Genomic DNA, 14468 nt, shown 5'->3' with positions numbered 1-14468 from the left:
CTCATTTTTTCCATTTGAAACATTCAAATCCAAAAATATGAAGCACCATGGCATTTTACAAATAGAAAACTAGAACAAAGTCTAAGCAGCAGTTGAAAACAATATAAAGTAATAAAACTAAGTAATATGTAATCAAAATAAATAAAACATTGACTTATAATGCCAAACTAAAAGAATTATTGCCTTTGTTTCTTTTAATTTTACTTGAACATGGTGTACGTGTGAATGCAGCCACAGCGGGAAACAAAGAGCGGAACGTTTCATAAGGTTCCGTGTTTCCGGCGGCCCTGTTACAGCGCTACAACATTCGTAGACAACCGTTCAGACTTTAGCTGTGCGTTTAATTTGGCACCAACAAAACTGTTGCAACTTAGCCAAAATAGACGAACCTGTTTTTAGCACAAATTGAATTTGTGGGGTTCGTATTGATTAAATTATAAGAATGTTCGCGGGGCTGTCTGAGCTCGGCATTTCAAACGGGGATGATCTGAAGGAAACACTCACCAACTGTACGGAGCCGCTGAAAGCCATCGACCAGTTTCAGGTAAACAACAACAACAACGAAAAAATAATAGCACAAGATAGAGAATAGACGGGTTCTCTATCTTGGCGGGACGACTGCACATTATGTTAGCTTGCATTGTTCTGCATTTTAAACATTTTTTGTGATTAGATAAGTTTTCATTTCTTCAGAGCAAAATATAGAACTAAAATGACTGAGTTTCATATTTGAAGACCAAAAATAAAATTATGAAAATGTCTGTCTGGAGAAAAACCTTTTTCTAAATCTAAATTAGACAAATATTTATTCTATTAAAAAAAAGCGAGTGTGGTTTTGATCAGAAAAACTAAAAAATCTGAAATTTGGCCCTTAAGTAAATGGCGTATACTTATATAGCGCCTTTCTTCCTACAAGGACAAAGCGCTTTACAGTCACAGACCCATTCACCCAGTCACACACACATTCACTCACACATTCACTCACACATTCACACACTGGTGGCGGCTCCAATGAGTTTTGGGTGTTTTTAACGTGTTCTTGTAGCATTTTTCTCATGATGGAGGACATAGAAGTGCATTTCAAGCACTGCTGGTGCAAAGCTATCAAGTTAGGTTTGGGTTTTCTCCAAATAAAATTAAAATCTTTTGACCGATTGAGGCCAGATTATTGTTCATTTGCATTTCTTTTGGTGGTTACAACAATCCCTCACCAGTTGTTGATGTCTCATGTCATCACAGATGGAAAATGGGATTCTGTTGCCAACACTCCAGTCTGCTCTTCCTTTCCTGGACCTCCACGGCACTCCGCGGTTAGAGTTCCATCAGTCTGTCTTTGACGAGCTCCGTGACAAGTTGATGGAGCGAGTTGCTGTTATTGCAGATGGCAAGGAGGAAGATCGGTACGTTTTCAAAAGAAACTAGCTTTTTGGTAGAAGCGAGGTAAATGGATGCTGAAGTGTTGTTGTACCTTTTTTCAGGTATGGAAAGCTGGAGGAATTGCTGGAGAAGAGCTTTCCGCTTGTGAAAATGCCGTCCATTCAGCCGGTGGTGATGCAGGTGCTGAAGCATCTGCCAAAGGTAAAATATTATGCTACAAGAGGAATATAAATATATCTATTATTTTCTTATCGAAACAAATTGGATACATGGACACTAATTATAGAAAAGCTTCATAAATGTAAGTTTTCTGTTTTTATTCTGGAGCATTTACAGCTACATTTGTCTCAATATTTTAAACTATGCAGATAATACTGGATATAGTTTGCTATGATGCATGCATTACAAAATAGTCTCTTTAAAAGGGCCCATCTAATGCTATTCTAAAGCCTTTCAAGTGAACTATTTCCATATATATGAAAATATATTACCTTTGGCCCATGAAAGAACAAACATTTATGAAATATTAGTCATTTTCACCGCTCCTTTTCCTACCCGGAAGAGAGAGGACTCGATCTCTGAGGCTCCGCCTTTTGCTCCTTGTGGGTGCCGCCCATTTCATGACGTCCGCCTAGATTTGGCGTCGGCAGTGTGTCTGAGTTTCATCCACGAAAATAAACAACATTCAAACTTTTTCAAAGATGGATGTGCACATTGTGCATTTAAAATGAAGCAGTTTTTGCCAAACATTGCTAGCTCCAAGGAGAGAGTGTGTGTGTTAGCCGAGGGGGGGCTGGCAGCACCGACTCTTCCTGGAAGGGGCTGTTCCTCACTTATTCTATGAATGCCAGAACCCACTTGTTTTCGTGGGTTTGGAGGGGCTGGTGCTCAGAGAGTGTGTTTTTAGAGGAATCCTCAGAAATGTGTGAATGGATCAAAATACTAAGTTGGGGTTTTTTTTTTTGTGAGGAATTAACATTATATTACACTTAAAAGCTCAAAAAGTTGATCTCTCATGATATAGGTCCTTTTAAAAAGGTGCACCCTGATTCTTGATCCTTGTCTTGTGTGCATTCAGTTGAAGTCTTCCATTTCCATGGTTCCCAGGGAATTTCTTTGTTTCCTTCATCTAATTTGATATCTTTGGAAAACCAAATGTTTTAGCAAAAGGCAAAAAAAGCTTTAGCTAATTATTGTTTTTTTCTGCTGTAGGTGCCAGAAAAGAAACTGAAGCTGGTTATGGCGGACAAAGAGCTGTACAAGGTGTGTGCGGTGGAGGTCAAAAGGCAGATTTGGCAGGACAACCAGGCTCTTTTTGGGGACGAGGTCTCCCCCCTTCTAAAGCAGTACATCGTGGAGAAAGAAGCAGCTCTCTTCAGCAGTGACCTCTCCATTCTGCACAATTTCTTCAGCCCTTCTCCCAAAACACGACGCCAAGGCGAGGTGAGGGATTATTGTTTTTTTTTCGGATGATGTCTCTCACAGTAGACATGCACCTTAAAGGCCCGTACACACCGGGACGAATTTCGCGCGCGATATTCGCCGACGTTTAACGCCTTGTGACTAAACAAAGGGCACCAATGTGAGTGTGCACACCGACGCGAAAAAACGCCAGGCGTAAAAGCGTCATTTTTTTAAAAGCGCCTCGGGTTCGTTTTTTTGGTCTGACGCGACGACAGATGAGAATGGCGCTTTTGCACACGTGTCTGGGGCTTCTGAAGTTACAGTAAAACACAACCTGGGGGCGCTCAAACACAAAACTGCCTTTCTGAGCACACATACCAGCAAAGAAGACAGACGGCAAGTAGCGTCTACACTGCCGCGGAGAAATAATGACAGACATTCTAAAATATTCCCGAAAACGCTCATGATACATTTTCAGCTCTTGTACCAGTCGATAAAACTCCCCATGTTCTTCTCTTCTCGTAACTATGGGATGTACCCAAAATCTGCGTTTTTTTCCGGCGTCTTTCATCATTCAACAGAACAATAATTTCTTCATCGCTGAAACTGGAGCTTGAGCTACTGATGCTTGAAATATTCATGTTTTCTTTGTTTGATTCTGACAAGCGCGTAAATACTTGCTCTCTTCTTCTGAGCGAAAAGCGACTTTAAGGAGCGTAAAGTTGTGCAGCACCACCTTGTGTACAGGAGTATTTCTGTTTACATTAAGCGCCATCTAATGTCAGGGAATGAAATTGCATGTTCACTCGGCTCACCGTCAGCGAAAATCGCCTGGGTGTGAACACAAAAAACGTGGCGAAAAACGCTGGCGAATATTCGTCCCGCTGTGTACGGGCCTTAAGATGAAGGCAGACCTAGAGCTGTGTCACTGCGGTGATGAACCAGCAGGGTGGCGCGCTGTCGCGGTCACCCCCCACCCCCCCAACACAAAATCCTCCGGCGGCCGGTTGTGTCGTGCACTCAAGAACGCATGCAACTCGTAATGGAAATGAATAGCTAGAACATACATCACAAACTCTGTGATATGACAGATAATAGTAAACCAACAGTGCCGCAGATTTTTTTCCAATCACCGAGCTGCTGTCACCACCGCCCCCACGTTAAATTTGCGCCCGGGCAATCGCCCGTATTACCTGTGCCTAAAACCACCACTACTGCGTGCCTCCCCTAGCATCGCGGCACTATTTGAGAAGCACTGTTCTAGAGGGTCACACACTTCTCCATATTTTAGTACTATATGTATGTAGTATGTGCTTCTAGATGCATTTCTGTATCATGTTTTTCTTGAACATGTCGAAGGTGGTGTTGAAGCTGACTCACATGATTGGGAAGAATGTGAAGCTGTATGACATGGTGCTGCAGTTCCTACGGACGCTCTTCCTACGAACACGAAACGTGCACTACTGCACTCTGAGGGCAGAGCTGCTGATGTCTCTTCACGACCTGGACATCAGTGAGATCTGCTCTGTGGACCCCTGTCACAAGGTAAGGGCCCCATTAGGTACGCAGGATGAAGTCCCAGAATTCTGCATGTTAAGGCTACCGTGATCTGGGCCATCTCCATTGAGTTTTGTTGCAAAAAATCGATCCGATTGTTTACATCGCCTCCTCATGTCTGCGCCTGACGTCCGTCCCTCCACAACGCAAGTTCTATTTCCAGTCCACTGAGGCATCGATTTCCGATCCCAAGAACCAGGAAATAGGTCTGGGTTTCAATATAAAAACTTTCAAAATAAAGCTTCATATAATTTGATTTAATACTCAAGGTGACGTGCCCACGCAAGAGCGCGAGTTCACACCGCAGATAACACCGGCATTCATTTCCGCCATCATTTATGACCCATGCATTTCAGAATGACTCAATGAGGGGGGAGGGGGCACAGGGCCTGACTGCCACCGTTTTGGATGAACTACTCGACATGAGGGTAGACAGTCCCTTGTGAGACGGCCCCCCCCCCACGAGCCGCACCGCAGACGGACCAGTGTAAATCTGCCGTGAATTCATCTGTTGGGATTAAATCTGCTCCCACAGTTTACTTGGTGTTTGGACGCCTGTATCCGTGAGAAGTTTGTCGATGGCAAGCGAGCAAGAGAGCTGCAAGGTTTCCTAGATGGGGTGAAGAAAGGACAGGAGCAAGTTCTTGGGTAAGAGGCAAACACCTTATTCAGTCTGATGATTTCTGATTTAATCAGGAATAAACACAGTTATAAATCTGTTTTTACTTTTCAGGGACTTATCCATGATCCTCTGTGATCCATTTGCCTGCAACACCTTGGCTTTGAGTATCATGCGGAATTTGCAAGAGCTGCTAAGTCAGGAATCCTTACCCAGAGTAAGTGTAGCTGCATTTTTTTAAAACAACTACTAATTAAATATTGAAAAAATGCAAAGAAATAATCTAAATCTAAATGTGACACCTGGATAAATTATGATGCAAAACAAATCAAAAGATTACATTTGATCAGCCATGTTGCTATGATGATTCATTTGAGAAAACCTACAGATAATAAATATAAAACTGTTTTCAATTATTATGTGCCCAGTAAACATACACACAGTCGCAGGAACAAACTACTTAGGTCCATGGCTGCTTAAAAGGAACAGCCCTTTTGCACATGTCCATGCATGTTCACTGCACCCACGTTTAATCATGAATGAACGCCGTTCCACAGGGGAATCCCAGCATAAAAAAAGACTAAAGTTCTGTCAGTAACTTCTGTTTAGTGAAGCATCACACTGTGTCATATCACACCTTTAGGTGTTGTGAATAAAGACACTCCTATTCTAGCAGATTTAAATGTGCCTGTTATAGTGTTCCTCCCCCAGTTCATCCACAATGGACGAGCTGCAAAAAGTGTAATCCTCTCCTCTTCTAACAGAAATCATAGACATACCATTTGTTAATTTGACTCCATTCACTCTGTACAACCCTATACCCCATGTTTTAGTTGCAAACTTGATGCAAACTAGGAGGAAAATCTTCAGTTTCTTCAACAGATCAGTGGAGGCGGTTGCAGAAGGGATCAATTCCTAGATTACATCTCTTTTTAAAGATATATATATAAGCAAATTTCATAACAAACAGCTGAATTTGTGTTGGTAGCTTTCTTATAACACAAGGCCATTACTTTTTAAGGTTTGAAGGTTGCTTAAGGTAATGTCCCATTTGATCACTTTGTTAATGTGTGTGTGTTTGTGTTCAGGACAGTCCAGACCTAATGCTGCTGCTCAGGATGCTGTCTCTGGGTCAGGGAGCATGGGACATGATTGACAGCCAGGTCTTCAAAGAGCCTCGTTTGGTGGGTAGAAGTTTCCAAATCATCACTGGGGATTTTCAAAACAAAAAGACTAAAACCTAAGGAGATCTGCTGCTGTTTAACCATTTTCATTAGAAGGCAGATAAAGTTTGGAGCATTTATTCATCCATCAGCCTTTTTTTATGTGAATAATAATGTTAGAAAGTATCCCAAACTCTCCATGGCGGTGACATGTTTATGTTTTGTGTGTCGCCTCAGGATTTAGAGGTGGTGACCCGCTTCCTGCCTGCAATGATGTCTGTGGTTGTGGATGATCACACCTTCACTGTGGAACAGAAGCTTCCCAATGAGGAGAAGAGCTCGCTAACGTACCCCACAGGCCTGCCAGATGCATTTAGCAGGTCTGATAGGAGGAAGTGTTGATATGTTTGAAATCAGACACAAGAAGAGGTCGACCAATATGTTTGTTTTTGTTTTTTTCCCGGGCCAATACCGGTTATTGTTGGTCAAAAAGGCTGATAACCAATATTTGGAACCAATTTACAGTAAAGGTTAACAGACTGGCAACAAAAATTTAGATTGATGCAAACACCAGAAATTACCTTTGTTTATTTAAAAAACAAGTAAATAAAAAAAACAAATAAATATCTAGAAGTGCAGGCTCAGCATCTTTTACATAACCAGTTTTCTGAAAAACTTTAATGTAAATAAAGTAAAACTTCAACATAAGTTACTGCAATTTTCGAAAACTGTCTAGTCAGCCACCAATTGTGTAAGTTATCCCACTAAAAAAGATGAGAGATGCCTGTAATTTTCATCATAGGTAAACCTCAACTATAAGGGACAAAATGAGGGAATAAAGTCCAGAAAATCACATCGACTGATTTTTTTTAAGTATTTATTTGCATATTATACAAGGCTCTCCGGATGATAAACTGCAATGTCGTTTTATGAAAAAAATTAGACTTTCTTTTTGTGAATAACTTTAAATCTACAAAAGCTGTAAGTTAAGGTCAGAAAACACAGAGATATTCATTGTTTGTAATTTGTTGTACATCATCTTTACCCTTTCATTACGTTTTTTGCTTTGCCTTCCTACATAAATATTGTTATGTCATGTGTATATAGTAGAAAAAGACTTTATTGAAATGCTTCATAATAGTTGTCGTTAAACGGCAAATGTGGAAGGTATTCATGAACAGTTTATCTCCCCGTGTAATCATCATGGAATTTTTCCTTTGGTGAACTTTTCGTAACGTTTCTACTCTGAATGTGTTCTCAGATACTTGCTAAACAACAGAGTGGCGTGTGAAATGGGTCTGTACTACGTCCTTCACATTGCCAAACTAAGGAACAAGAACGCCTTACAGCGCTTATTACCTGCTCTGGGTGAGTGCTTTGTACATTTCTTTAGACCCGTACACCCCCACTGTGCAAAGGAATGGTACATTCCTGCCATCCACCAACAGATTCTGCAACTCATCTGGCAGCCATGATGCACATGGAAAGAAGAGTTGTGCCTGTAGATTCTTCTACCCTTTATATTTTGTATTTATTTTATTTTATGGTGAATTTCTCTACGGTATTAATAAAGTTGGTCTCAATCTTCCGTACTCAGCTGCTTTTGAATTCTATGAAATATGGTCAGAATCAGTGACTGCATTGATTCCAACATCCTCTGGAAAATGACTCTAAAATTCTCACAATAACAATTTCTCAATCAGTGGAAGCATTTTAAATCGAAATGTGGGATTCACACTCTTACTTTGATTGATGCATAAAGAGATGTGTGAGGAAACTGTTCTTTCTAGATAGCACTGTAAAAATTAAGGTTAAAGGTTCGTACCCACAGTTCCCTGCACACAGAGATAAATGAATAATGACTCAGAGACAGTTACTTTTTTGTGGAAGTTTTACTTCGTACAAACACGAAGGGGACAGACAGATGAACATGGTGCATCCAAAGTCTGAACAAAAAAAGGCAGGGAGATGGGCTTTGTATATAAATCCTGTATTTCCATATTCAGAAGATCATCCGATGGACAATGATGTGAAAATCACACCCACAGGTTGTTGCAGGCTAGATGCTCGAAGGTCAGGGAGCTTCAAATGTCAGATCTCTCACAGACATTTACCAGAGCACAAACACCAGCACACACAAAAAGGAAAAAGGGGGGATGAGGAATGCTATGAGACAATAGTCTTGGCTGTGCTTTCTTCAAATGTAATATAATTTTCAGATGATAATACAAAGTGAATCAAGTTTAAACCATTAGTGTAATAAAAGTAAAAGTTAGTGTAATAAAAGTAAAAGGGAGTTTCTAACTATTCTGTTTCTAATAATTCTTAACAAGATGAAACATTTATCTGAAGAATGCTAAATAATTGTGTTCTTTGATTTTTGTGCTATTTTGCAAAAGCCGTTTTTTTTTTTTTGCTGGTTAGTTTACATTTTAGGAGATGTTTTAGTTTAAATTGAAAAAGATATTCATCTGAGGATATGTATTTCTATAAATCTGAGCCAGAAACTTGAAAAAGCTTTGCTTGGTTGGGTTTTTCCCCACAGTGGACTCCTACAACGACATGGCCTTCAGTGACATCTTCCTTCACCTTCTGACTGGACACCTCACGCTGCTTTCAGATGAGTTTGGATCAGGAGACTTCTGTTCAGTCGTCTTTGATGGCTTTCTTCTAACGTCTTTCTCCAGGTTTGGTTGTCTTGTGCTCATTTGATCATGTGTGCCACACATTTATTCTTTTATTATCTGATAAAGTGGCAAAACAACTATTTTCCAGCAAAGAAAACGTTCACAGACACGCCCTTCGCTTGTTGCTGCATTTGCACCAGAAAGTGCTGCCATCGTACATGGAGACACTGATGAAAACTCTTGAACCTCCAAAGCAGGTTAGTGTGGTGTCTGCCCTCAGATTAAAAGACGTTTTAGTCCGTTGTCTGTATGGGAGGAGCTCTTTTTATTCTGCTGTTTCAGAACGCCTTTGGAACAGGCCTCCTTACAGGCAAGCATCTCATCTAGTCAACTTTATGTCAGGATTTGTTGCGCAAGAAGAAAATGTTCTAAACAAATGCATGTTTTTGATTGTCTGCAGTTACAAGCGCAAAATGTCTTTGAACTGTGTACATGGGCCCAGAAAAATGTCATCTGGTTATAGCACACGTTTACATACGCCACACTTTTGGTCAGAATAAATCATTTTGACGTGCGCAGAACTATCTAAAATATCGGAAACAGCCGTAGAAATAAAAAATAGTGAGTTCTGGTATTAACCATCAAAGCTGCGGCATAGAGCGAGATGATCTTCTGTTATTTTTGGCATGATTATATTTTAGGGCCTGTTTCACTTATAATTTTCTAAACATGTGTGGCCAGTGCTTTATTCTTGGCGGAACAGAGCCGGAAGACGGGTTGGGTTTAGACTAATACCTGCTAAACAACATTTAGCCGTGGATGAACTTAAATCCATGTGGGTAATGCTGCAATGTGCGTCTTGGCTGCACGTAAATATGTGAGAACACTTTATTTTGTCTGGACATGACTGTAAACACAAATTCACATGATTGTTTACACGGTTTCTCAGGACTCAGCAATTTCTGCCTCTAGCTTACACAAAGCTGCTGCTCTGCTCGGAGAGACACAGTTTTCCCGGGAGACACGGTTCTCCTGGGTCCGGCAGCTCGCTCACGTAGAGCAGCGGTCCAAAGCTTCCTCTGGATCGCACACCGTAACAAAGCACCCTCCCCTTCCCGCAGTTGGTGCATAATGTCGAAGTGGTGCAAATATTGGGATTCATTTTTCAAACGGTTGGCTCTTCTGTGAATTAAAAGGGTCACCATCCATACATCACTACCAAATTCAAGTCCCTGATTGGTCAAAGTTTGACCTGGTTCAACGCATATTCAGTGGCAGTGCTTTGTTTATGTTGAGCGCGGAAACGGTTGTAAAATAATTATGTAGCTATGTGCGAATATTGAATATAGGTTATATTTTCTCTGTTGCGTCTCTTGTCTGCCCCCTCCCCCACTTTTAATAAAAATATGAATACATTTTATTTAAAAGCGCCTTTCAAAACACCTGAGGACACTGGACAGGTTCAAGAGTAAAACACAATAAAATCACAACATGTTAAAAACAATAAGTTGAAATCATTAATAAAATCAGATGGTAGAAGATGACAGATAAACAGATGAGTTTTGAGTCTGGATTTAAAAATGGAAAAGGAGTCACTGTTACGGAGGTCTGGGGGGACAGAGTTCCAGCGCTGGGGAGTCGAGCGGCTGAAGGCACGGCTCCCCATGGTGTCCATACGGGCCGGAGGGACGGAAAGCTGAAGGCAGGAAGAAGACCAGGGAGAGCGAGAGGGGGTGTTGATATGGAGGAGATTAGAAAGATAGGATGGAGCCAGGTTATGGAGGGCTTTCAACGTGTAGAGAGGAAGTTTAAATTGAATCCTGAAAGCTACTGGAAACCAGTGCAGCTGCTGGAGAACGGGAGTGATGTGATGGAAGGAAGGAGTTCTGGTGATGAAGCGAGCAGCTGAATTCTGGACCAACTGAAGTTTATTCAGAGTTTTCTTGGGAAGACCAGAGAGAAGTGCAGGGCAGTAGTCAGGCGAGAAGTGACCAGACGATGAACTAAAATGGAAGTGGGGTGGACGGCGGGGGAGGGGCGGAGACCATTAATATTACGTAGATTTTGAATGGCTGGTTTGTCCTGCCGCCTCCGTGGCGAGTACTTGTCTTTGCTCGTGGCGTCACAAATAATGTTATGTTTTTGTACTTCCAAAATTAAACTTTTGACGTCCCTGGCAAAAATGGACGCCGGTGTTACGATGCGTTATTGCGTGGGCACGTCACCTTAAGGTTATACGTTTTATTTTGAAAGTTCAATGGAGGTTTTTATTTTGAAACCTGGACCTGTATCCTGTTTCTCCTGCTTTTTGCCCCAAACTTGACCCATCAATGGAGTTGAAATGGAACTCCTGCGTAAAGCTTGTGTTGCGCTGCAGAGGGACGGACGTTAGACGCAGAAAACAACTTTCTATTGTTTTGTGTCAATCCACTGCAGACCGACCAGTGCAAATTAGAGATGAGGCATAAGTGTGAACCAATTTTAGAAAGATCCTAGAGCACCAAAAGAATAAAATAAGCAAATATTAGTCTTGACTGTAAGAACAGGTCCTCTGGACTCTTATTTCTGGTGTATTTTTAATTTTATGTATTTCCCATACTGTTGTTGATTTTACTATTAATGTTTTGGAGCAGATTTCTTTCCATAGACGGATAAAGGGAGCAGCCCTTGCAGTGTGTTTTGATGCTTTTTGCTTCATTTTTCTGAACATAGTGCAGCGAGCCACTGAAGGAGCTCTACACTCAGCTGACAGAGAAGCTGGAGGCTCACAAGAAAAGCCCCCCGCCTCTAGAAAAATCTCCATCGTTGGATATGGGGCTCCATCCTGTGGCCGTGACCCAGAATGCCTCTGTTCCGACCACATCCGTCTGAGACGCAAGGAACTGTAGCCGCTGTTTTCTCTGTTTATTTTACTGTTTCTTCTCATTTTTGTCTGGATGTCATTTTTTTATGTACCAGTAACTGAAAATGTGTTTTGTAATATTAGTACAGAAAGGATGTAAATGTATTTACAAAGACATGGTTTTAAAGCTAAGTTGTCACTTTTAAAACATTTGTCATGTGACAAAACCTTTTGTCCAGAACAAAATTGTCCTTAAGACGTGATATAGAAACTGATCATTCCTTCAGTTATGGTAACAATGTGGGGAAAGGTCCTTTTAATGGATGTCTACTGTGAGAATTAGTCTGGGTTTGTGACATTCTTTTCTGTTTGCTTTCTGTGGACACCATGCCAGACATGGGGATTGTTTTTCAAAATAAAATATTAAGACTTTTCTGATTTTTATTTTATTTTTTGGATGTTTAAAAAACAGGTTTGAAAACCCCAAAGGGTGACTGGAAACTTGTCAGGGGACAGAAATAGAAAATTTTTATGTTTGTAGATTTTGACTCCACCTTTTTTCATCACGGCCTTTTTCATCCACTACCACCAGTTCAAGACAAGAAAAAAAAATCCCGCTTTTACTGTGAGAAACAGAATGTAAAAAAAAAAAGTTTACTGAGCCATTATTTGTAAGGGATTCTCAGCTGAGGAACAGCTTTGTCTTCACACTTCTGAATACTTTTACAGGAAAACATTTTGCTCGAGACAATGTAACCCTTGTGCTATACTAGGAAATTTAACATTGGGAGTGGGGTCATCTAGACCCACTAGACAGTGCGCTGAACCTTTTTTCTTCAATGATTTGTGATCTTCACTGGTGTCCATGGATTACATGAAATCTTTCCACCTTTATCCACCTTTGTCATGGTAGGGAGAACACGTCAATCTATGGATCGGGTCATCTGGACCCCATAAGATAACACAAGGGATACACTGCTCCAAAACATAAAGGGATTACCACAAAAACACATCCTATATCAGAACGAATGAAATATTCTTTTTAAATGCATTTTTTCTGGTAACACAACCACACCAAAATTATCAATGGAAAAAAAATGTATTAATCTATGAAGGGCTGAATGTGGAATCTTGCCCAAAATTAAAGTAGAAAAAAAGCACTACAGGCTGATCCAACGTTGATGTGTGGTTTTGACACAAGTCAATATGAGGCTCAGTGAGTGTGGCCTCCACATGCCTGTAGGACTTTGTCCAGTAGAAACTGCTGACACACTTCAGTTACATGAGGTCTAGCATTGTCTAAGGAACCCAGGGCCAGTCGTGCCAGCATACAGTCTCACAGGAAGTCTGAGAATCTCATCTTTGTCCCTCATGGCAGCCGAGCTACCTCTGGCGAGCACAGGAAGAGCTGTGCAGCCCTCAAAGAAATGCCACCTCAAACCATCACTGACCAGACCGGTCGTGTTGGACAATGTTACAGTACCTCTGTCACGTGTGCTGTAATGTATGAAACACTTGAGTATTTGTGAAACATTTAGTGTGCATTTGTATAACCTTCAGGGTGCATTTCCAAATGTATATTGCAAGTTTGCATAAAATTACAGTTGTGAATCGGAGTGTGTGCATTTGTGAAACTTTCAAAGTACATTTCCAAAATTTCATTGCATTTATATTATATAGACTGTGCACATTTCTGAATCATGAGACTGTTCGGGCCTCATAGCTAATAACTAGTTTAAATATAAAGGTGGTTTTCTTCTTCGATCGGTGGCGCTCCCTGCAGGCCGCGGTGCTCTCACACAACACAACACTCCTAATAAACCAAAAAAACAATAAAATAAAACTCCTAATGAACCACTAGAGGGCAGCAGCTAGACTAGTATAGTCCGGGTCGCCACGTCAACCAAAGAAGATTCTGCCTCTGACGTCACCACGTAACGTTTGAGCATGCTTACTACGTTTGAACATAAACAAAGGCAGCTCGTCGTTTGACGTTGAACTCTGCCTGTTCGAAACTGTGTTTACCAACAGCCGGAGGATCGTAAGAATTTCGTGTACGTGGAGTCATGGAACACGCACTGCTGATGCGAGTGAGTGTGTTTACTGATCAGGGAGGCAGGAAATATATGGAAGATGTGACCGAGGTCATAGTAGAGCCCGAGCCGGGCGAAAACGATGATCCGAGGCCAGAGGAGGAGCGGGAGGAAAGCGGCGGGGATGAGGATCCTCTCAGCCCTCTGGCCGGAGACTCCGACCCTGCTTCCAAACCAGAAGAACCCCTGCAGGTCCCTGATGCCCCCGGTAAAGAGATACAGAGAGAAGGAAGCTGTACTTTCGTGGCGAGGAATCTGTCACCTCGACAACAGCCAAGTCCCGTAAATGCCACGAAGCCCGTGGCATTTTTTGCTGTTTTTGACGGCCACGGGGGTCGAGAGGCCGCGCAGTTCGCACGGGATTATCTGTGGGAGTTCATCAAGAAGCAGCGGGGGTTCTGGTCCGACTGTGACCGGGAGGTGTGCTCAGCGATACGCAAAGGATTCGTAGCCTGCCATCACGCTATGTGGAAAAAGCTACGTGAGTATTATTAACAACAGTTAGCGTATTCAAAGTTTTCACATTATTAGGTACCATTACTAAGCATCACATGTGCATACAAGTGTGATTCATTGTTTGTAGCTTTAAAAACGAACAACAACAAAGCGCTAATTTCCCAAACGCCTCGCCTGCTAGCTAGTTAGCCAACTGTGTTCGTGAGCGGTTAGCTCGGAGCCAGACTTTCTAGAAGCTTCCACGGCCTCTCAGTGATTTTCCATTGGCTGGTGAGCACCAGCAGTGTTCAGAAGACAGGCGCGCGCTACTCTACAGTTCATGATTGTTGG

At 41.7% G+C, this 14468-nt stretch overlaps 2 protein-coding genes across 2 annotated transcripts in view; both read left to right on the top strand.

The window, feature by feature from the left end:
- The first annotated feature begins 282 nt into the window (after positions 1-282).
- nelfb (negative elongation factor complex member B) lies at positions 283-12023 on the top strand. Its single transcript, XM_004075938.4, has 13 exons — positions 283-544; positions 1240-1400; positions 1479-1578; positions 2590-2820; positions 4141-4326; positions 4874-4986; positions 5072-5174; positions 6046-6141; positions 6358-6500; positions 7382-7488; positions 8666-8807; positions 8896-9004; positions 11460-12023. The coding sequence occupies exons 1-13, from the start codon at positions 443-445 to the stop codon at positions 11616-11618; spliced, it is 1752 nt and encodes a 583-aa protein (XP_004075986.1). The 5' UTR covers positions 283-442; the 3' UTR covers positions 11619-12023.
- A 1493-nt stretch (positions 12024-13516) lies between these two features.
- ppm1d (protein phosphatase, Mg2+/Mn2+ dependent 1D) overlaps positions 13517-14468 on the top strand; it is an 11273-nt gene continuing 10321 nt past the window's right edge. The window contains exon 1 of the mRNA XM_023961707.1: positions 13517-14163. Coding sequence (XP_023817475.1) covers positions 13656-14163 — 508 coding nt within the window. The 5' untranslated portion in view covers positions 13517-13655. The remainder of the gene's footprint in view (positions 14164-14468) is intronic.

This window comes from Oryzias latipes, chromosome 13 (genome assembly GCF_002234675.1).
Source record: "Oryzias latipes chromosome 13, ASM223467v1".
NCBI classification, from domain to species: domain Eukaryota; kingdom Metazoa; phylum Chordata; class Actinopteri; order Beloniformes; family Adrianichthyidae; genus Oryzias; species Oryzias latipes.
This window is presented reverse-complemented; position numbering and strand designations above follow the sequence as displayed.

Excerpts from the sequence above, each read along its gene's own strand:
- nelfb (XM_004075938.4), top strand. The coding sequence starts at position 443 with ATGTTCGCGGGGCTGTCTGAGCTCGGCATTTCAAACGGGGATGATCTG. Across the intron at positions 1,579-2,589 it reads TGCTGAAGCATCTGCCAAAG|GTGCCAGAAAAGAAACTGAA; the intron begins GTAAAATATTAT and ends TTTCTGCTGTAG. Across the intron at positions 6,142-6,357 it reads TCTTCAAAGAGCCTCGTTTG|GATTTAGAGGTGGTGACCCG; the intron begins GTGGGTAGAAGT and ends GTGTCGCCTCAG.